Source organism: Eumetopias jubatus, unplaced genomic scaffold (genome assembly GCF_037043125.1).
Source record: "Eumetopias jubatus isolate StellerSeaLion01/CBP00866 unplaced genomic scaffold, mEumJub1_p1.0 scaffold_3, whole genome shotgun sequence".
NCBI lineage: Eukaryota > Metazoa > Chordata > Mammalia > Carnivora > Otariidae > Eumetopias > Eumetopias jubatus.
The window spans coordinates 69166243-69182440 of NW_028274809.1; the positions used below are offsets into that span (position 1 = coordinate 69166243).

The 16198-nt window shown below is 35.9% G+C and overlaps 1 protein-coding gene across 4 annotated transcripts in view; it reads right to left on the minus strand.

Moving 5' to 3' along the window:
• Positions 1–16198, minus strand: part of GCA (grancalcin) — a 48161-nt gene that overhangs the window by 1691 nt on the left and 30272 nt on the right. For all 4 annotated transcript variants that reach the window (XM_028113142.2, XM_028113141.2, XM_028113140.2 and 1 more), the window contains 4 exons: positions 14194–14263; positions 9165–9208; positions 8735–8882; positions 6495–6608 (listed from right to left, as the gene is read on the minus strand). In XM_028113142.2, coding sequence (XP_027968943.1) covers positions 6495–6608; positions 8735–8882; positions 9165–9208; positions 14194–14263 — 376 coding nt within the window. The remainder of the gene's footprint in view (positions 1–6494; positions 6609–8734; positions 8883–9164; positions 9209–14193; positions 14264–16198) is intronic.

A 16198-nucleotide genomic window follows, 5' to 3' on the forward strand; every position in this document is an offset into this window, starting at 1 on the left:
TAAGTACTAAAAAAATGACTAATTTCATACTCAGAAGTTTAAGTTTTTATTTAAATTAGTTAACATATAGTGCAATATTAGTTTTGGGGGTACAATATCATGATTTAACAATTCCATACATCACCCAGTGCTCATCACAACAAGTGCGTTTCTTAATCCCCCCCACCACCTATTTCCCCCATTCCCCCCACCTACCTCCCCTCTAGTAACCATCAGTTTGTTCTCTATAGTTAAAAGTCTGTTTCTTGGTTTGCCTCGTTCTCTCCCTCACTTTTTCCCTTTGCACATTTGTTTTGTTTCTTAAATTTCACATGAGTGAAATCATATGGCATTTGTCTTTCTCTGACTTATTTCACTAGCTTAATACTCTCTAGCTCCATCCATGTATTTGCAAATGGCAAGATTTCATCCTTTTTTTATGGCTGAGTAATATTCCATTGGGGATATATATATATATATATATATATATATCTCACATCTTCTTCATCCATTTGTCAACTGATAGATCCTTGGGCTGTTTCCATAATTTGGCTATTATAGATAATGCTGTTATAAACATGGGGTGTATGTATCCCTTTGAGTTAGTATTTTGGTATCTGGCTAAATACCTAGTAGTCCAATTGCAGGATGGCAAAGTAGTTCTATTTTTAACTTTTTGAGGAACTTTCATACTGTTTTCTACAGTGGCTGTACCAGTTTGCATTCCCACCAACAGGGCAAGAAGGTTCCCCTTTCTCCACATCCTCACCAACACCTTTTGTTTCTTGTGTTGTTTTTAAGCCATTCTGACAGGTGTGAGGTGCTTATCACATTGTAGTTTTGATCTGTATTTCCCTGATGATCAGTGCTGTGGAGCATCTTTTCATGTGTCTGTTAGCCATCTGGACGTCTTCTTTGCAAAAATGTCTATTCATGTCTTCTGCCCACTTTTTAATTGGATTATTTGTTTTTTGGGTGTTGAATTTTATAAGTTCTTTATGTATTTTGGATAGGAACTCTTTATCAAATATGTCATTTGCAAATATCTTCTCCCATCCTGTAGGCTGCCTTTTAGTTTTGTTGATTGTTTACATCACTGTGCAGAAGCATTTTATTTTGATGAAGTCCCAACAGTTTATTTTTGCTTTTGTTTCCCTTGCCTCAGAAGACCTATCCAGAAAAAAGTTGCTACGGCTGAGGTCAAAGAGGTTACTGCCTTCTTCTCTAGGATTTTTATGGTTTCATGTCTCACATTTAGGTCTTTAATCCATTTTGAATTTATTTTGTGTATGGTGTAAAAAAGTGGTCCAGTTTCATTCTTTTGCATGTTGCTGTCCAGTTTTCCCAACACCATTTGTTTTTTCCCATTGGATATTCTTTCCTGCTTTGTCAGAAGATTAACTGACCACATAGTTGTGGGTTCACTTTTGGGTTTTCTATTCTGTTCCACTGATCTATGTGTCTGTTTTTGTGCCAGCACTATACTGTTTTGATTACTACAGCTTTGTAATATAACATGAAGTCTGGAATTGTGATCCCTCCAGCTTTGCTCTGCTTTTTCAAGGTTGCTTTGGCTATTCAAAGTCTTTTGTGGTTCCATACAAATTTTAGGATTGTTCTAACTCTGTGAAAAATATTCCTGATATTTTGATACTGATTGCATTTAATGTGCAGACTGCTTCGGGTAGTATAGACATTTTAACAATATCTGTTCTCTCAATCCATGAACATGGAATGTTTTTGCTGCAATTGTAAATGGGATTGATTCCTTAACTTCTCTTTCTGCTGCTTCATTATTGGTATGTAGAAATGCAACAGATTTCTGTACATTGGTTTTTGTATCCTATGACTTCACTGAATTTGTGTATCAGTTCTAGCAATTTTTTGGTGGTCTTTCAGGTTTTCTATATAAAGTATCATGTCATCTGCAAATAGTGAAAGTTTGACTTCTTCCTTGCTGATCTGGTTGCCTTTTATTACTTTTTGTCGTCTGCTTGCTAGAACTTCCAGTACTATGTTAAATAAGAGTGGTGAGAGTAGACATCCCTGTCTTGTTCCTGACCATAGAGGAAAAGCTCTCAGTTTTTCCTCATTGAGGATGGTATTAGCTGTGGGTCTTATTCATATATGACCTTTATCATGTTGAGGTATGTTCCCTCTAAAACTCCTTTGTTGAGCGTTTTTTTTAATCATAAATGGATATTGTCCTTTGTCAAATGCTTTTTCTACATCTATTGAAATGATCACATGGTTCTTATCCTTTCTTTTATTAATGTGGTGTATCATGATGATTGATTTGCAAATAATGAACTACCCCTGCAATCCAGGAATAAATCCCACTTGATCATAGTGAATGATTCTTTTAATGTGCTATTGGATTCGGTTTGCTAATATTTTATGGAGAATTTTTGTGTCCATGTTCATCAGAGATATCACCTGTAGTTCTCTTTTTTGAGAAGTCTTTATCTGGTTTTGGTATTAGGGTACTGCTGGCCTCATAAAATAAGTTTAAAAGTTTTTCTTCCTTTTCTATTTTTTGGAATAGTTTGAGAAGAAAAGGTTTTAACACTTCTTTAAACTTGGTGGAATTCTGGGGTGCCTGGGTGGTTCAGTTGGTTAAGTGACTGCCTTCGGCTCAGGTCATGACCCTGGAGTCCCGGGATAGAGTCCCACATTGGGATCCCTGCTTCCCCCTCTGACCCTCCCCCATCTCATGTGTGCTCTCTCTCTAATAAATAAGATCTTTAAAAAAAACAACATAAATAAATTTGGTGGAATTTGCCTAGGAACCATCTGACCCTAGACTTATGCTATATTGGGCCTTTTTTGATTACAGATTCAATTTCTTTGCTGGTTATCAGTCTATTCAAGTGTTCTATTTCTTCCTGTTTCAGTTTAGTAGCTTATATGTGTCTAGGAATTTGTCCATTTCTTCCAGGTTGTCTAATTTGTTGACATATAATTTTTCATAATCTTCTAATTGTATTTTTGTGGTGTTGGTCGAAATTTCTCCTCTCTCATTTGTGATTTATTTGGGTCCCTTCTCTGTTCTTTTTGTTAAGTCTGGCTAGAGGCTTATCAATTTTATTAATGTTTTCAAAGAACGAGCTCCTGACTTCATTGATCTGTTATTTGATGTTTTAGTTTCTATATATCATTTATTTCTGCTCTAATCTTTATTATTTCCTTCCTTCTCCTGGCTTTAGGTTCCTTTTGTTGTCTTTTTGTTTTTTCCTTCTAGCTCCTTTAGGTATAAGATTAGGTTGTTTATTTGAGATTTTTCTTGCTTCTTGAGGTAGGCTGGTATTTACTTCCTGTTTAGGATCACATTGCTGCATCCCAAAGTTTTGGACCATTGTGTTTACATTTTCATTTGTGTCCCTGTATTTTTTCATTTCTTATTTTATTTCCTGGTTGACCCATTCATTGTTTAGTACGATGTTGTTTAACTTCCATGTATTTATGGTCTTTCCAAATTTTGTCTTGTGGTTGACTTCTAGTTTCATAGTGTCGTGGTCAGAAAAGATGTATGGTAAGATTTCAATCTTTTGGTATTTGTTGAGGCCTGATTTGTGACCTAATATGTGATCTATTCTGAAGAATGTTCCATAGGCAAGTGAAAAGAATGTGTATTAATGCTGTTTTAGGATGGAATGTTTTGAATATATATTAAGTCATCTGGTCCAGTGTGTCATTCAAAGAAATTGTTTCCTTGTTTATTTTGTTTAGATGAGCTGTCCATTGATGTAAGTGGGGCATGAAAGTCCCCTGCTATTATTGTATTATTACCAATTAGTTCCTTTATGTTTGTTATTGTTTTATATATTTGGGTACTCTCATTTGGGTACATAAATATTTACAACTGATAGATCTTCTTATTGAATTGTCCCTTTTATTATGATATAGTGCCCTTCTTCATATCTTGTTACAGTCTTTGCTTTAAAGTCTAGTTTGCCTGATAGAAAGTATTGCTACTCTGCCTTTCTTTTGACATCCATTTGTGTGATAAATATTTCTCCATCCCCTCAATTTCAATCTGCAGCTGTCTTTAGGTCTAAAATGAGTCTCTTGTAAGCAGCATATAGATGGGTCTTATTTTTTTATCCATTCTGACACCCTATATCTTTTGATTGGAGCATTTAGTCCATTTACATTCAAAATAATTACTGATAGATATGTATTTAGTACCATTTTATTACTTGTTTTGTCATTGTTTCTGGAGATTTTCTCTGATCCTTTCTTGTCTTTGTCACTTTTGGTCTCTCCATTGCACTCAAAGAGTCCCCTTTAATATTCTTGCAGGGCTGGTTTAGTGGTCACAGACTCCTTTAGTTTTTTTTTGTCTGGGAAACTCCTTCTATTCTGAATGATAGCCTTGCTAGATAGAATATTCTTGGCTACAGATTTTTCCCATTCAGCACCTTGAATAAATCATGCCACTCTCTTCTGGCCTGCCAAGTTTCTGCTGATAAATCTCCAGCTAATCTTTGGGTCTTCTCTTCTAAGTTAAGGGCATTTTTTTTTTAAGATTTTTTTCCTCTATCACTTATATTTTGCAAATTTAATTACAGTATGTCTTGGTGTGGCCTGCTTTTGTTGATTTTGAAGGGAGTTCTTTGTGCCTCCTGGATCTGGATGTTTGTTTCCTTCCCCAGGTTAGGGAAGTTTTCAGCTTTTTTTTTTTTTTCCCCAAATAAATTTTCTGCCCCCTTTTGTCTCTCTTCTTCTTCTGGAACGCCTCTATTACAAATGTTATTATTTGATGGAATCACTGAGTTCCCTAAGTCTATTCTCATATTCCATAATTTTTCTTTCTCTCTTTTGTTGAGCTTCATTATTTTGTCTTCTAGGTCACCAATTCATTCCTTCTTCCAGCCTGCTGCTCATTGCATCAAGCCTGTTTCCAATCTCATTTACTGCATTCTTCATCTCTGATTCTTTCTTAGCTTTTTTACCTCTGTGGTAAGGGTCTCACTGATGTCTTCTATTCTTTTCTCAAGCCCAGTGAGTATCCTTACGATTGTTGCTTTAAATTCTCCATCAGGCATGTTACCTATATCTGTTTTGCTGGGATCTCTGGCTGTGGCCTTATCTTGTTCTTTCATTGCAGATAAATTCTTCCATCTCGGCATTTTGTGTAAGTCTCTGCTTTCTTCTATGTGTTTAAAAAGCCAGTTATGTCACTTGTTCCTGAAAGTAACTGCTTTATGAAGAAGAGGTCATCACGTAGTGCCCAGGGCCTGGCACTTCAGGGAGTGTCTCTGGTGTGTGCTGCATGTGCTCTGCTCTTGTCTTTTGGCTGCTCTGTCCTTCAGGCTAGGTGTTTGCAGAGGCTCCACTTATCTGCTGTGGGCAGTGTTCGGTCCTTGGCCAGACTGTGGCCAGTTTTAACTAGGTGTGCTCTGGTCTGCTTCTGAAATCAGACCTAACACCACTTGCACCAGAACTGAGGCCCTGCAGAATTCTCTGACTGGGAGACACGGTGTGGGCAGGGGCTTGTGCTGGTCTTCTGGGGCAAGAGCCCACCACACTGGGACTAAGGCAAGCTTGACTGAGAAAGGCAGTCCCGCCAGAGTGCCGGGGTGTGAGGTTTGGTATAAATAAGTTAGACAGCCAATGTCAGTGTTGCACTGCTTCTGGCAGGGGGCTCTGTGTTTATGCTAAGGGGCAGGAGAGGGAAATGACATCAGCCAGCTCCTTTGTTCCTGGAGAGGTGTCTCCCTGAAGGCTGCCTCTCAGAGACATGCTCTAAGAAGAGCGAATACTCTCCCGTGTGCTCCAAGCATTCCTCAGATCATTATTTCCATGCTATCTGCCCCCTGGCTGTTTGCCTGCCTTCTCTCCAGGAGAAGCGCAGTGTCCTCTGGGCTCTATCCTACTCAAGCACCCTAACCTTTAAAAGTCCAGGTTTTAAGCCCCAGTGATTGCAAGAATTCACAAAACTCAGCCCCTCCCATTTTCCAAGCCAGTGGCTTTGGGGAAATGTTCTTTGCATTCCTGGGTGTTCCTTTCTCTCTTGCCCTTCTCCATGACCACAGCTTCCTCCTCTCTGCAGCACCCGTGATCCATTTCTTCCCTAATCTACATCTCTGCTCTTCCTACCTTCTTCAATGGAGGCTCTTCTCTCCCTTTAGTTGTGGAGTTTGTTCTGTCAATCTCCAGGTCAGTTTTTGGGGTATTTAGGATGATTTGATAGTTATCTAGCTGTGTTCGTGGGAAGAGACAAGTGTATGGTTCTCCTACTTCACTGCCTTCTTCCCTCTCTCTTCATTCTCTATTAAATCAAGTGATTTCATAACTTGGGCAACTGAGACATGAAGAAAACTTTCCAAAACTGAGCTATAACAATTTTTCACTATTCATATTACTAAATTTTTAAAGCCTTAAAAGTGATTAGATTTAACAGTGAATAAAGGTGAAAAATACATAATATTACAAGCTTGTTGAAGAAAATGAGAGATACTATTCGGATACATAGCTACATAATACTGCACCCTTTTTTAAATGATCAATACCTGTCAATGCTCGAAGCTTCACACAGCAAGCAACATAATCATCAAAGAAGATTCGGCCATTCTTGCTGTACCGTTTAACAATAGCAGTTAATGTTTGAGGACTCAACCTATAACCTAGAAAAAGGAATTTATACTTTAAAACTTCTAAAACCAAACACCATAAGAACACCACAACATTGCATTTTCTTTAAAAATAATCATAAAATAAATTTCCAAAATTCATTCCATAAAACTGTATGCTAGAAACAAAATATATTTACATTGAAATTTATCAAAGGCTTTATTACTAATAAAGTAATAAGGTGGTTAAGTGGTACATAAATATCACAATTCTAGCTTTGTAATAAAGTCAAAGCTAAGAAAACAAATAATGATCTTTTTGTGTTTTTAAAATATATTTTGATTTTTAAATAATATCTAGAGTATTTTGTAGATTTTAATTCTTCAATATTTCATTTTTGTAATTTTGTAGTTCTTTAAAGAATATCAAAGCAAAGATTATTAGTGATCTTTGCTATCAAATTCTGTATTTCCTTTTTTTCTTTTTAATTTTTCATTGAGGTATAATTGGTATATAAAATTAGTTTCAGATGTATAATGATTCCATAGTTGTATATATTGCAAAATGATTACTACAATAAGTCTAGTTAACATCTTCAACACCAAAAACTCCAAATATTCCAATTAAATATGGGCAGAGGACCCAAATAGACATATTTCCAAAGAAGACAAACAGATGGCCAAAAGACACACAAAAATATGCTCAACATCACTCACCATCAGGGAAATTCAAATCAAAACCACAATGAGAAACCCCCTTACATCTGTTAGAATGGCTAGAATCAAAAAGACAAGGACTAACAATTATTGGTGAGGATGTGGAGAAAAAGAAAACTTCCTGCAGTGTTGGCAGGAATGTAAACTGGGTGCAGACACTGTGGAAACAGTAGAGAGGTTCCTCAAAAAATTAAAAATAGAATTACCCTATGATCCAGTAATTCCATTACTGGATATTTACCCAAAGAAAAGAAGACACTAATTCAAAAAGATATATGGAGTCCTTTGTTTACTACAGCACTATTTACAATAGCCAAATTATGGAAGCAACCAAAGTGTCCATCAACAGATAAATGGCTAAAAAAGATGTGGTGGTGTATATATATATACAATGAAGTATTACTCAGCCATGAAAAAAATGAGATTTTGTCATTTGCAACAACATGGATGCACCCATATAAGGTATTATGCTAAGTGAAATAAGTCAGAGAAAGACATATGATTTCACTCATATACGGAATTTAAGAAACAAAACAAAGAAAAAAGGGACAAACAAAAAAAAGACTCTTAAATACAGAGAACAAACTGATGGTTGCCAGAGGGGAGATTAAGAAGTATAAACTTCCAGTTAAAAAGTAATTAAGTCAATGTATGGTGATTAACATAATAAAAAAAAAGAAAAAAAATAATTAAGTCAGGGCACCTGGGTGGCTCAGTTGGTTAAGCATCTGCCTTCGGCTTGGGTCATGATCCCAGGGTCCTGGGATCAAGTCCCATCTCGGGCTCTGTGCTCGGCGGGGAGCCTGCTTCTCCCTCTCCCTCTGCTGCTCCCCACCCTGCTCGTGCTCTCTGTCTCTCTCTCAAATAAATAATCTTTTTAAAAAATTAAAATTAAAAAAAATTAACTCACAGGGATGAAAAATACAGCATAGGGAATACAGCCAATAAGATCATAATATACACTGTATGATGACAGATGGTGAATATATTTGTGGTGGACACTGAGTAATATATAGAATGGCTGAACACCTGATATGGATATGTATAGAAGTGTTGTACATCTGAAACTAATATAATAATGCATATTAATATTTCAAAATATTTGGTAAAAATAAATAGATAAATAACTAACTAAATAAATATTAGAGATCATACCAAGTTACAAAAGATATAATATAAATCGTGAGTACCAACAATTAGGGGAATACATTTTAATATACTCAAGAGGAAATTCAGAAATTATTTTCTCAACCAGAATGTATAAAAGATCATTTGTTGGAAAAATCATAGATAAAATAATTTTGTTAAAGGTCTTCAGTCAGAATTTATCTACAATCTTGAAATTAAATTGGGCAACAACTGGTGAAATAATATATTCCTTAACAAATTTTAACAATTGAGATTCATCTCATCAAAGAACAAAGACGATCTGGATAGATTCTAAAGAATTTTAATATTCTTACCCATAGCAGCAATGGCTTGATTCAATTCATGATGTTCCACTGTGCCACTTTGGTCTTGATCAATAGTTATGAAGTTTTGCTTCCAGGCATTGAGAGCTGCCCAAAGTTCTTTGAATTCATTAAATCCCATTTTTCCTGTGTAATCTCTCTGATAGTTTTATTAATAAAAATAAGTTTGATACCAAAGAGAATTTACTTGACTCAAAACTGTAAATCACTGACTAAAAAATTGTTAGTATGCTTCTGCAATTTAGCCAGATTTAGCATATGAATAGATTCCTGCGTAAAAATGGAATTCAAACAGGATCTTACAAAGTATTTTTAAAGTCTCCAATTTACTATGGGGCCATTTATAGCCAACAATTGCTTGGTTATATTCAGAAAGCAATTATTCCATATTCTAGTATTTTCTATTTTTATTCAAGGATACATCCAACATGGCGATCATAATTCTGCAGGTTTCCAAACTGAAGGCTATAAAACATATTTATTATTTGAATTGGAGTTTGCCCAATTTTATCTATGTAAAATTATGACAATTTCTATTTCATAAAACAAAATGTTTAGAAATTGCCAAAAATACACAATCACCCCTTATCAACAAACTTTAAATGTTAGGCATCCATAGTGAAAAAAATAAAAAATAAAAATAAAAATCACTACTACTTCAAGCTACTCACATCTAGTCAGGGGATTTGGGGATAACTAAAAATTACTGTCACAGGGCGCCTGGGTGGCTCAGTTGGTTAAGCGACTGCCTTCGGTTCAGGTCATGATCCTGGAGTCCCGGGATCAAGTCCCGCATCAGGCTCCCTGCTCAGCGAGGAGCCTGCTTCTCCCTCTAACCCTCCCCCCTCTCATGTACTCTCTCTCTCTCTCATTCTCACTCTCTCAAAACAAATAAATAAATCTTAAAAAAAAAATTACTGTCACAGGGGAAAGGAGAGCTTCAGTTTTCCTAACACAAATGATAAGTAGGTTTTAAGTAGAAGTCTGACATATACTGAGATCACAAAACTTGAAGGAGTTAGAGATTTGATTAAAGCTTGGGGTGAAGGACTGGCCTATGATGACATCTGAAAGGCAGATGAGGGCCAGATCATAAAAGTCTTGAATGCCACCCTAAATTTTAGACCAGTGGAAGTCACTGAAGAATTTTAAGGAGCAGAGGGGCAGTTCTAAAATTTCCAGTCCAGAAACATTCACTTACACTGAACACACTAGAGTAAAGTAGGATGAACCTAGATATAGGGAAATCATTTGCTAGTTTACTACAATCAATCAAGTAAGAAAAATATGAGCTTCTGATCTGAAGCAGCTATTTTCCCTTGGGGGAGAGAAAAGGCAGGAAGAAAAAATATATAAACTATATTAAAATCTTAGCTTATAGGAAATATTAACACTTTCATATCTATAGAACTGTAACTGAAGACTCACTAGGTAGAATTTAACTTTTCTAATCCTCATCACAATTGCATCGAATTGGTAAGCTGATTTACCTCAAGACCAATTGTATCAGTCCTGATAAAAGAGATACTATGTCAGCACAATTACTAAAGCTTACAAAGTTCTTGTTAGTAGCTCCTAAAAATGAATGAATAAATAAATAAAAATGCTTAAAATTATCTAATTTTGCTATTTGATAACATATTTTAAATTTTTATAAATAAAAAACATTTCAGCTAAATTTTAAACCTATTAAAAAAATTATAAAACATTCTACAAGTTAAAATAGCTGATTTTCTTTAATACAGTGTCAAAGTTAGAATAGGTGGTTACAATATTTTCAGACTGACAATTCAACAGACACTCAATGAGCATTCACTATAAGCCAAGTAGTATGATTTGGTGATTTCACATAAACATACAAAAGTACTATAAGTCCCAATTTTACAAATGAAGAAACAGAAGCCCAGTATAATAAAGTTTCCCAACTTCATAGAGCTAATAAGTGGAAGAGTCAGGATTGGAGCCCAGTGCTCCTTCATAGAAATACTACTCAAGTGGGAAGAAGGAGGGTGGCAAAGTTACCATGAGGGGTCTCTGGATGGCATTCCATCATTTTGTCAAGCAAATGATATGTTTTGCTTTCAAGTTAAGGTGGCACACATCCATTACATGGGAAAATCTGAACATATGATAACAAATGGCAAACACTGAGTCTTCAAATAAGCATATCTTCAATGACAAAATAGGACTGAGTATACATGTATATAAGATTAAATATTTTTGACAAAGAATAGAGAAGAATTTTCAGGAAAGTTAACAGATTTTTCATTTCCCCCAATACCCCATTAGAATGGGCAAAAAACTAAATTTTCTAAAGTCATAAACCATTAGAAAAAAAAAGAGGAGACAGAAAACAGAAGAAAAGAATTATGTAACTTGGAAAAGTAGTAGAATGGATGGAAGTTAATTAACCTAGATCTGAGATAGTGGCTTGATGAACACCCAATAAGAAAAGCTGAAAAGGAGCCTGATTATCCAGGAGAAGTCACCAAACATGTAAGAATTGGTATTATATGTGAAAATGGGTGTGCAGGTAGAGAGAAAAATAGAAGGACCAACTGAATATCCATTTAAAGAGGATTTAGAGCCCCAAATTCCCTCCTTGCCTCAGCTCCATAGATGGATGCCATGTCTAGTCTCACGCCAGCAAAAATCTAGGGATTTACTGTCTGGAGAATTCTTCGAATTTCAGGATACTAGGCATATATCCAAAGCCCTAACCACTAACCAATAACCAGTCCCCCCTAACCTTTAACCCTGATACTAACATTCACCCTAACATTAACCCTAACACTAACTCTCTGGAGAGGTCTCTGAACTGCAGGACACCAGACACATAACCTAACACTAACCCTAATCCTAACCCTAATCTTAACCACCAAGCAGTAATTTACAACCCCTAAACCTAACACTAACACTAATCCTGACTCCTACCCTAACTCTAACCCTAGATCTGAGACAGTGGCTTTTGAATACACAATAAAAAAGCAGAGAAGCAGCCTACTTCTCCGTGAGAAGATCCCGAACATTTAAGAATTGGTAGTATTTCTGAAAATGGGTATGGAGGTAGAGATAAAAATAGACCAGCTGAATATCTATTTAGGGAGCATTTAGAGCACCAAATCCCCTCTTTGCCTTAGATCCATAGATGTCTGCAAAATTTATTCTAACCTCAGCAAAACCTGGGAATTTATACTCTGGAGAGGTCTCTGAACTGCAGGATATTAGAGACATACCCAAACCCCTAAACCCAATCCCCTAACACCAAACCTCGAACCCAAACCCTCACCCTAACACTAACCCTAACCCTAACCATCTGGAGAGGTCTCTGAACGGTAGAACACCAGGCACATACCCTACCTAACCCTAACCCTGACCCCAACTCTCAACCTAATCTTAACCCTAGATCTGAGAAACTGGCTTCCCAAACACATGATAAGAAAAGCCGAGAACCAGCCTACTTATCCTAGAGAAGACCCCAAACATTTAAGAATTGGCAGTATTGGGGCGCCTGGGTGGCTCAGACGGTTAAGCATCTACCTTTGGGGAGACTGCTTCTCCCTCTGCCTCTCTCTCTCTCTCTCTCTCTGTCTCTCATGAATAAATAAATAAAATCTTAAAAAAAAGATTAAAAAAAAAAAGAATTGGCAGTATTTTCAGAAAGCAAGTGTTAAGATAGAGATAAAACCAGGAGGACCAACTGAATATCTTTTTAAAGAGTATTAAGAGCCCCCAACCCTCCTTGCCTCAAATTGGTAGATGGCTGCCATGTCAATGCTCACCCCACCAGAAATCTGGGGTTTTATTCTCTGGAGAGGTCTGGGAACTGCAGGATACCAGGCACATACCGGAACCCTAACCCCAGCCTATCTGGTAAAAATAAGGCATTTAAGTGACAGTTTACCAAAGACTGAGAACCCTGCTGAGTCTTCCCTCCTCCTTTCCTACCAGACAACCAGCCCAAAAGGAAATCCCTAAACATACTGTTGCATAACAAACTGCCCCGCCAAACCACCAGACATGGAAGTCTACAGTCAATACCAAACCATGACCTGCATTTTAGTTCAATATGTGCAACCAAGGATCATCAGACACCTGAGAAAAGCCATCTAACATGAAAGACAACAAAACAAACTGGAAAAAAATTTGGAGGAAGCACAGTTTGTGAAAGAAGAAAAAACTCTGAAAAATGCATTAACAACAAATACAAAAATACAGTTTCAGAGAGATAGGGAAGATATCACATACATGAAAAAAGAAGAGAAGCTCTTGCATTTTAAGAACATGATAGCAGATATATTAAAAAAAAAAGAAAAACTCAATAAAAGATTCAGAAAATAAAGCTGAGGAAATCTCCCCACAGAAAAAAAAACAGACAGGAGAAAAAAATATTAAGAAAAGTGACCCAGTCTAAATGACAGACATTCCAAAGGAAAAAATTGAGAAAACATCACTAAAGAAAATGTCTCAGAACTAAAGCAAATGAATTCCCAGTCTGGGAATGCCCGCTGAGTTCCCACACAACACAACCAGGCACATCATTGTAAAATTCCAAACCCGGCATGAAGAGATCTCACAAGCTTCCGCAGTGAAAAAACTGACATACTGGCAGATAAAGTAACAGTGGATGCTAGAAACAACGGAGGAATGTCTTTAAAATTCTAAATGAAAATGATCTGTAATGCAGAGTTCCATACCTGGTCACTTAATTCTGTGGACAGAATGAAAGCATTTTCAGATAAAGTCTAAAAAGACTTTCCTCCCATGCACTCTCTTACTGAGAAGCTAATTACTGTTATATTTTATTGTATTTTTTAAAATGACTAGAGACTAAATAAAAGGGAGATCCAACTCAAAAGGGCATAGAAAGTCAGTTCCAGAATGATGGTGAAGGAATGATAGGTTTGCAGCTATGCATAGAAAGTAGACCACAATAAAAAGCTCCAGAATGATGATTAATTTCAGAAAAAGCAAAACAGTATATAAAAAGGGAAATTAATCATACATTATCACAAGACAGAAGAAGAACATTTAGAATATAACAATAAGGCAAATACTGATTACTGACCTAACGAAAATTACTATACAGCTATAATGGATGGAGGAAGATTGGGAAGCATTCCAGTGTGGAGTACTGGCACAAGAGTGAGTTTCAAGTTCCAAGAGAGTTAATTCTCATCTTCCATAGCTGGATATCAACTGTTAATCATTAAAACTGAAAATCCATAGTGATAAAAGCACACTATTTTGAGATCTGGAGGCAAATTTCGAAAGAAGCTGCAAAAGCTGAATGAGATTTCCTCTAAGAGTGGTTAATATCAGGGAGATAATTATGCACAAGGAACAGTTATTTTCACAATAAGCTTTGCAGAACTATTTGACTCTTTAAATTATGTGCACATACAACTGTGATAGAAAGATTTTTAAATATTGGGGGGGAATGATCTCACGAGAATAAGTTCCATTAATTCCAGACTGTGTCAAACATTTCTGAAGTTCCTCAGCATCCACTTCACCATCCTGTCAAAAAATAATTATAATCAGATTTAATGCACAATTATATCAAATCATATTAATATGCTAATTGGCTGTTTTAGGCCAATCAATAAATATGCATTCTTTAAAACATTACTCCATAATCAACTACAAAATTATAGAAGTAATTACTGACAGCAAAGGCATATTACAAAACAGCATACAAAATAAATAATTTTTTCATAATCAACTTATATTCTATTAATATTTAAGCACTTCAAGTATAATTTATTTTTTCTACTTCTTAGAAACAGCATAATCATTCTGACATACAACAGGTCAAAATATTATCCTGTGAGAATCATTGTACCTCTACCTAAAATGGAAAAAAGACCAAAATACGTTCAGAAAAATCTCAAAAATGTTCCCCTAATGCCCTTCTCATGGGATATGAAGCTGTAACTGGAAGGAGAGAATAACTTCTCCCTACTCCCCCCAGCAAAATTTTAGTCATCCTGCATCTTGTTGCTATTCTTCTGATTATTTCCCCAACATTCTTGTTTGAACTTATTATGGGAAATAAAAAATTTTTAACACAAACAAGAAATCGCAATGGAAGTGAAACAGGTTGAATATTCTCATTATGTTTCAGTACCTCATCCTATTTTCTACAAAAATATACAGAGTAATTTACTTGGAAGCATCATAAACACTGTCACAAATGCAAAACAACAGCTCTGATATAGGATCAGGGAAGCAAATTTAAAACAGGAACTTTGTATGAGTTCATTTTTGTAAGAGACCCAGGAAATAAAGAAAATTTTTACAACCAACTTCCAAGAAGTATTATAAATACTCATATTCTAATGAATCTTTAACAAGGAATTCCTTATAACAAAAATTCCAGTGGTTCTCTCAGGAATTAAAAAACTAAGAAGCATTCTTTCCATTGGATCATCCATGTGCCTACAGAGTATCTAAGTGTTCCTTTCTCTGCCATGCGTAGTTCCGGGATTTGATTACAAAACTTCAATAAATTCTAGACTAAGAAAATTATACTTTAAAAAAATTAGCCATATGTTTAGAATTAAAGGTAGGTTAGCAACTTTCCTCCAATGACAAAGACTTTACAAGGAATTTTTACTTAAACAATTATCTACCTTCCTATTATATCAAACCATTATTATATTTCAAGACTTTGAAAAACTATGCACATACTTCTAACATGATCTAAGAAATCATCAGTAAACAAAACAAGACAAACAAAACTATCAATGAAGTCCTCAGTTGCCACTGTCAATGGTGTATCTCACTGAAATGATGGCACAGACGCCAAGTCACTGTCAGTTACTGCAGAGTAAATTTTGAAAAACATTCTTTTACAAATTAGTAAAACAGAAGCAAAAGAAGGAAATGACTTTTCTCTCATTTTTAATTTAAAAAGGTCTCCTATCTTCACTACACTAAATATAACATGGTTATAAATTGCCTCTTTCAACTTTTTTTAAGATTTTTTTTTTTAGATTTTATTTATTTGAGAAAGAGACAGAGATAGTGAGAGAGAGCACAAGTGGGGAGGAGAGGGAGAAGCAGGCTCCTCACAGAGCAAGGATTTGTCAGAGAGAGAGAGAGAGAAAGAGACAGAGAGCACAAGCAGGGAGAGCAGCAGGCAGAGGGAGAAGCAGGCTCCCTGCCGAGGAAGGAGCCCAATGCAGGACTCAATCCCAGGACTCTGGGAATCACGCCCTGAGCTGAAGGCAGATGCTTAACTGACTGAACCACCCAGGTGTCCCTTTCTTTAACATTTCTTAAGCGGGAAAATGATACTAAACCTGAGAATAAAATTAGTGAGAATTACTAAGCTTCATCAGTTTTTTTCCTCATTTATAAAAATAAATAACACATTGTGCAAACAGGCTCAAAATTAAAACTTTCTATAAAAGAGCAATTTGAATTTACTAAAACCCTTGACCAATACAA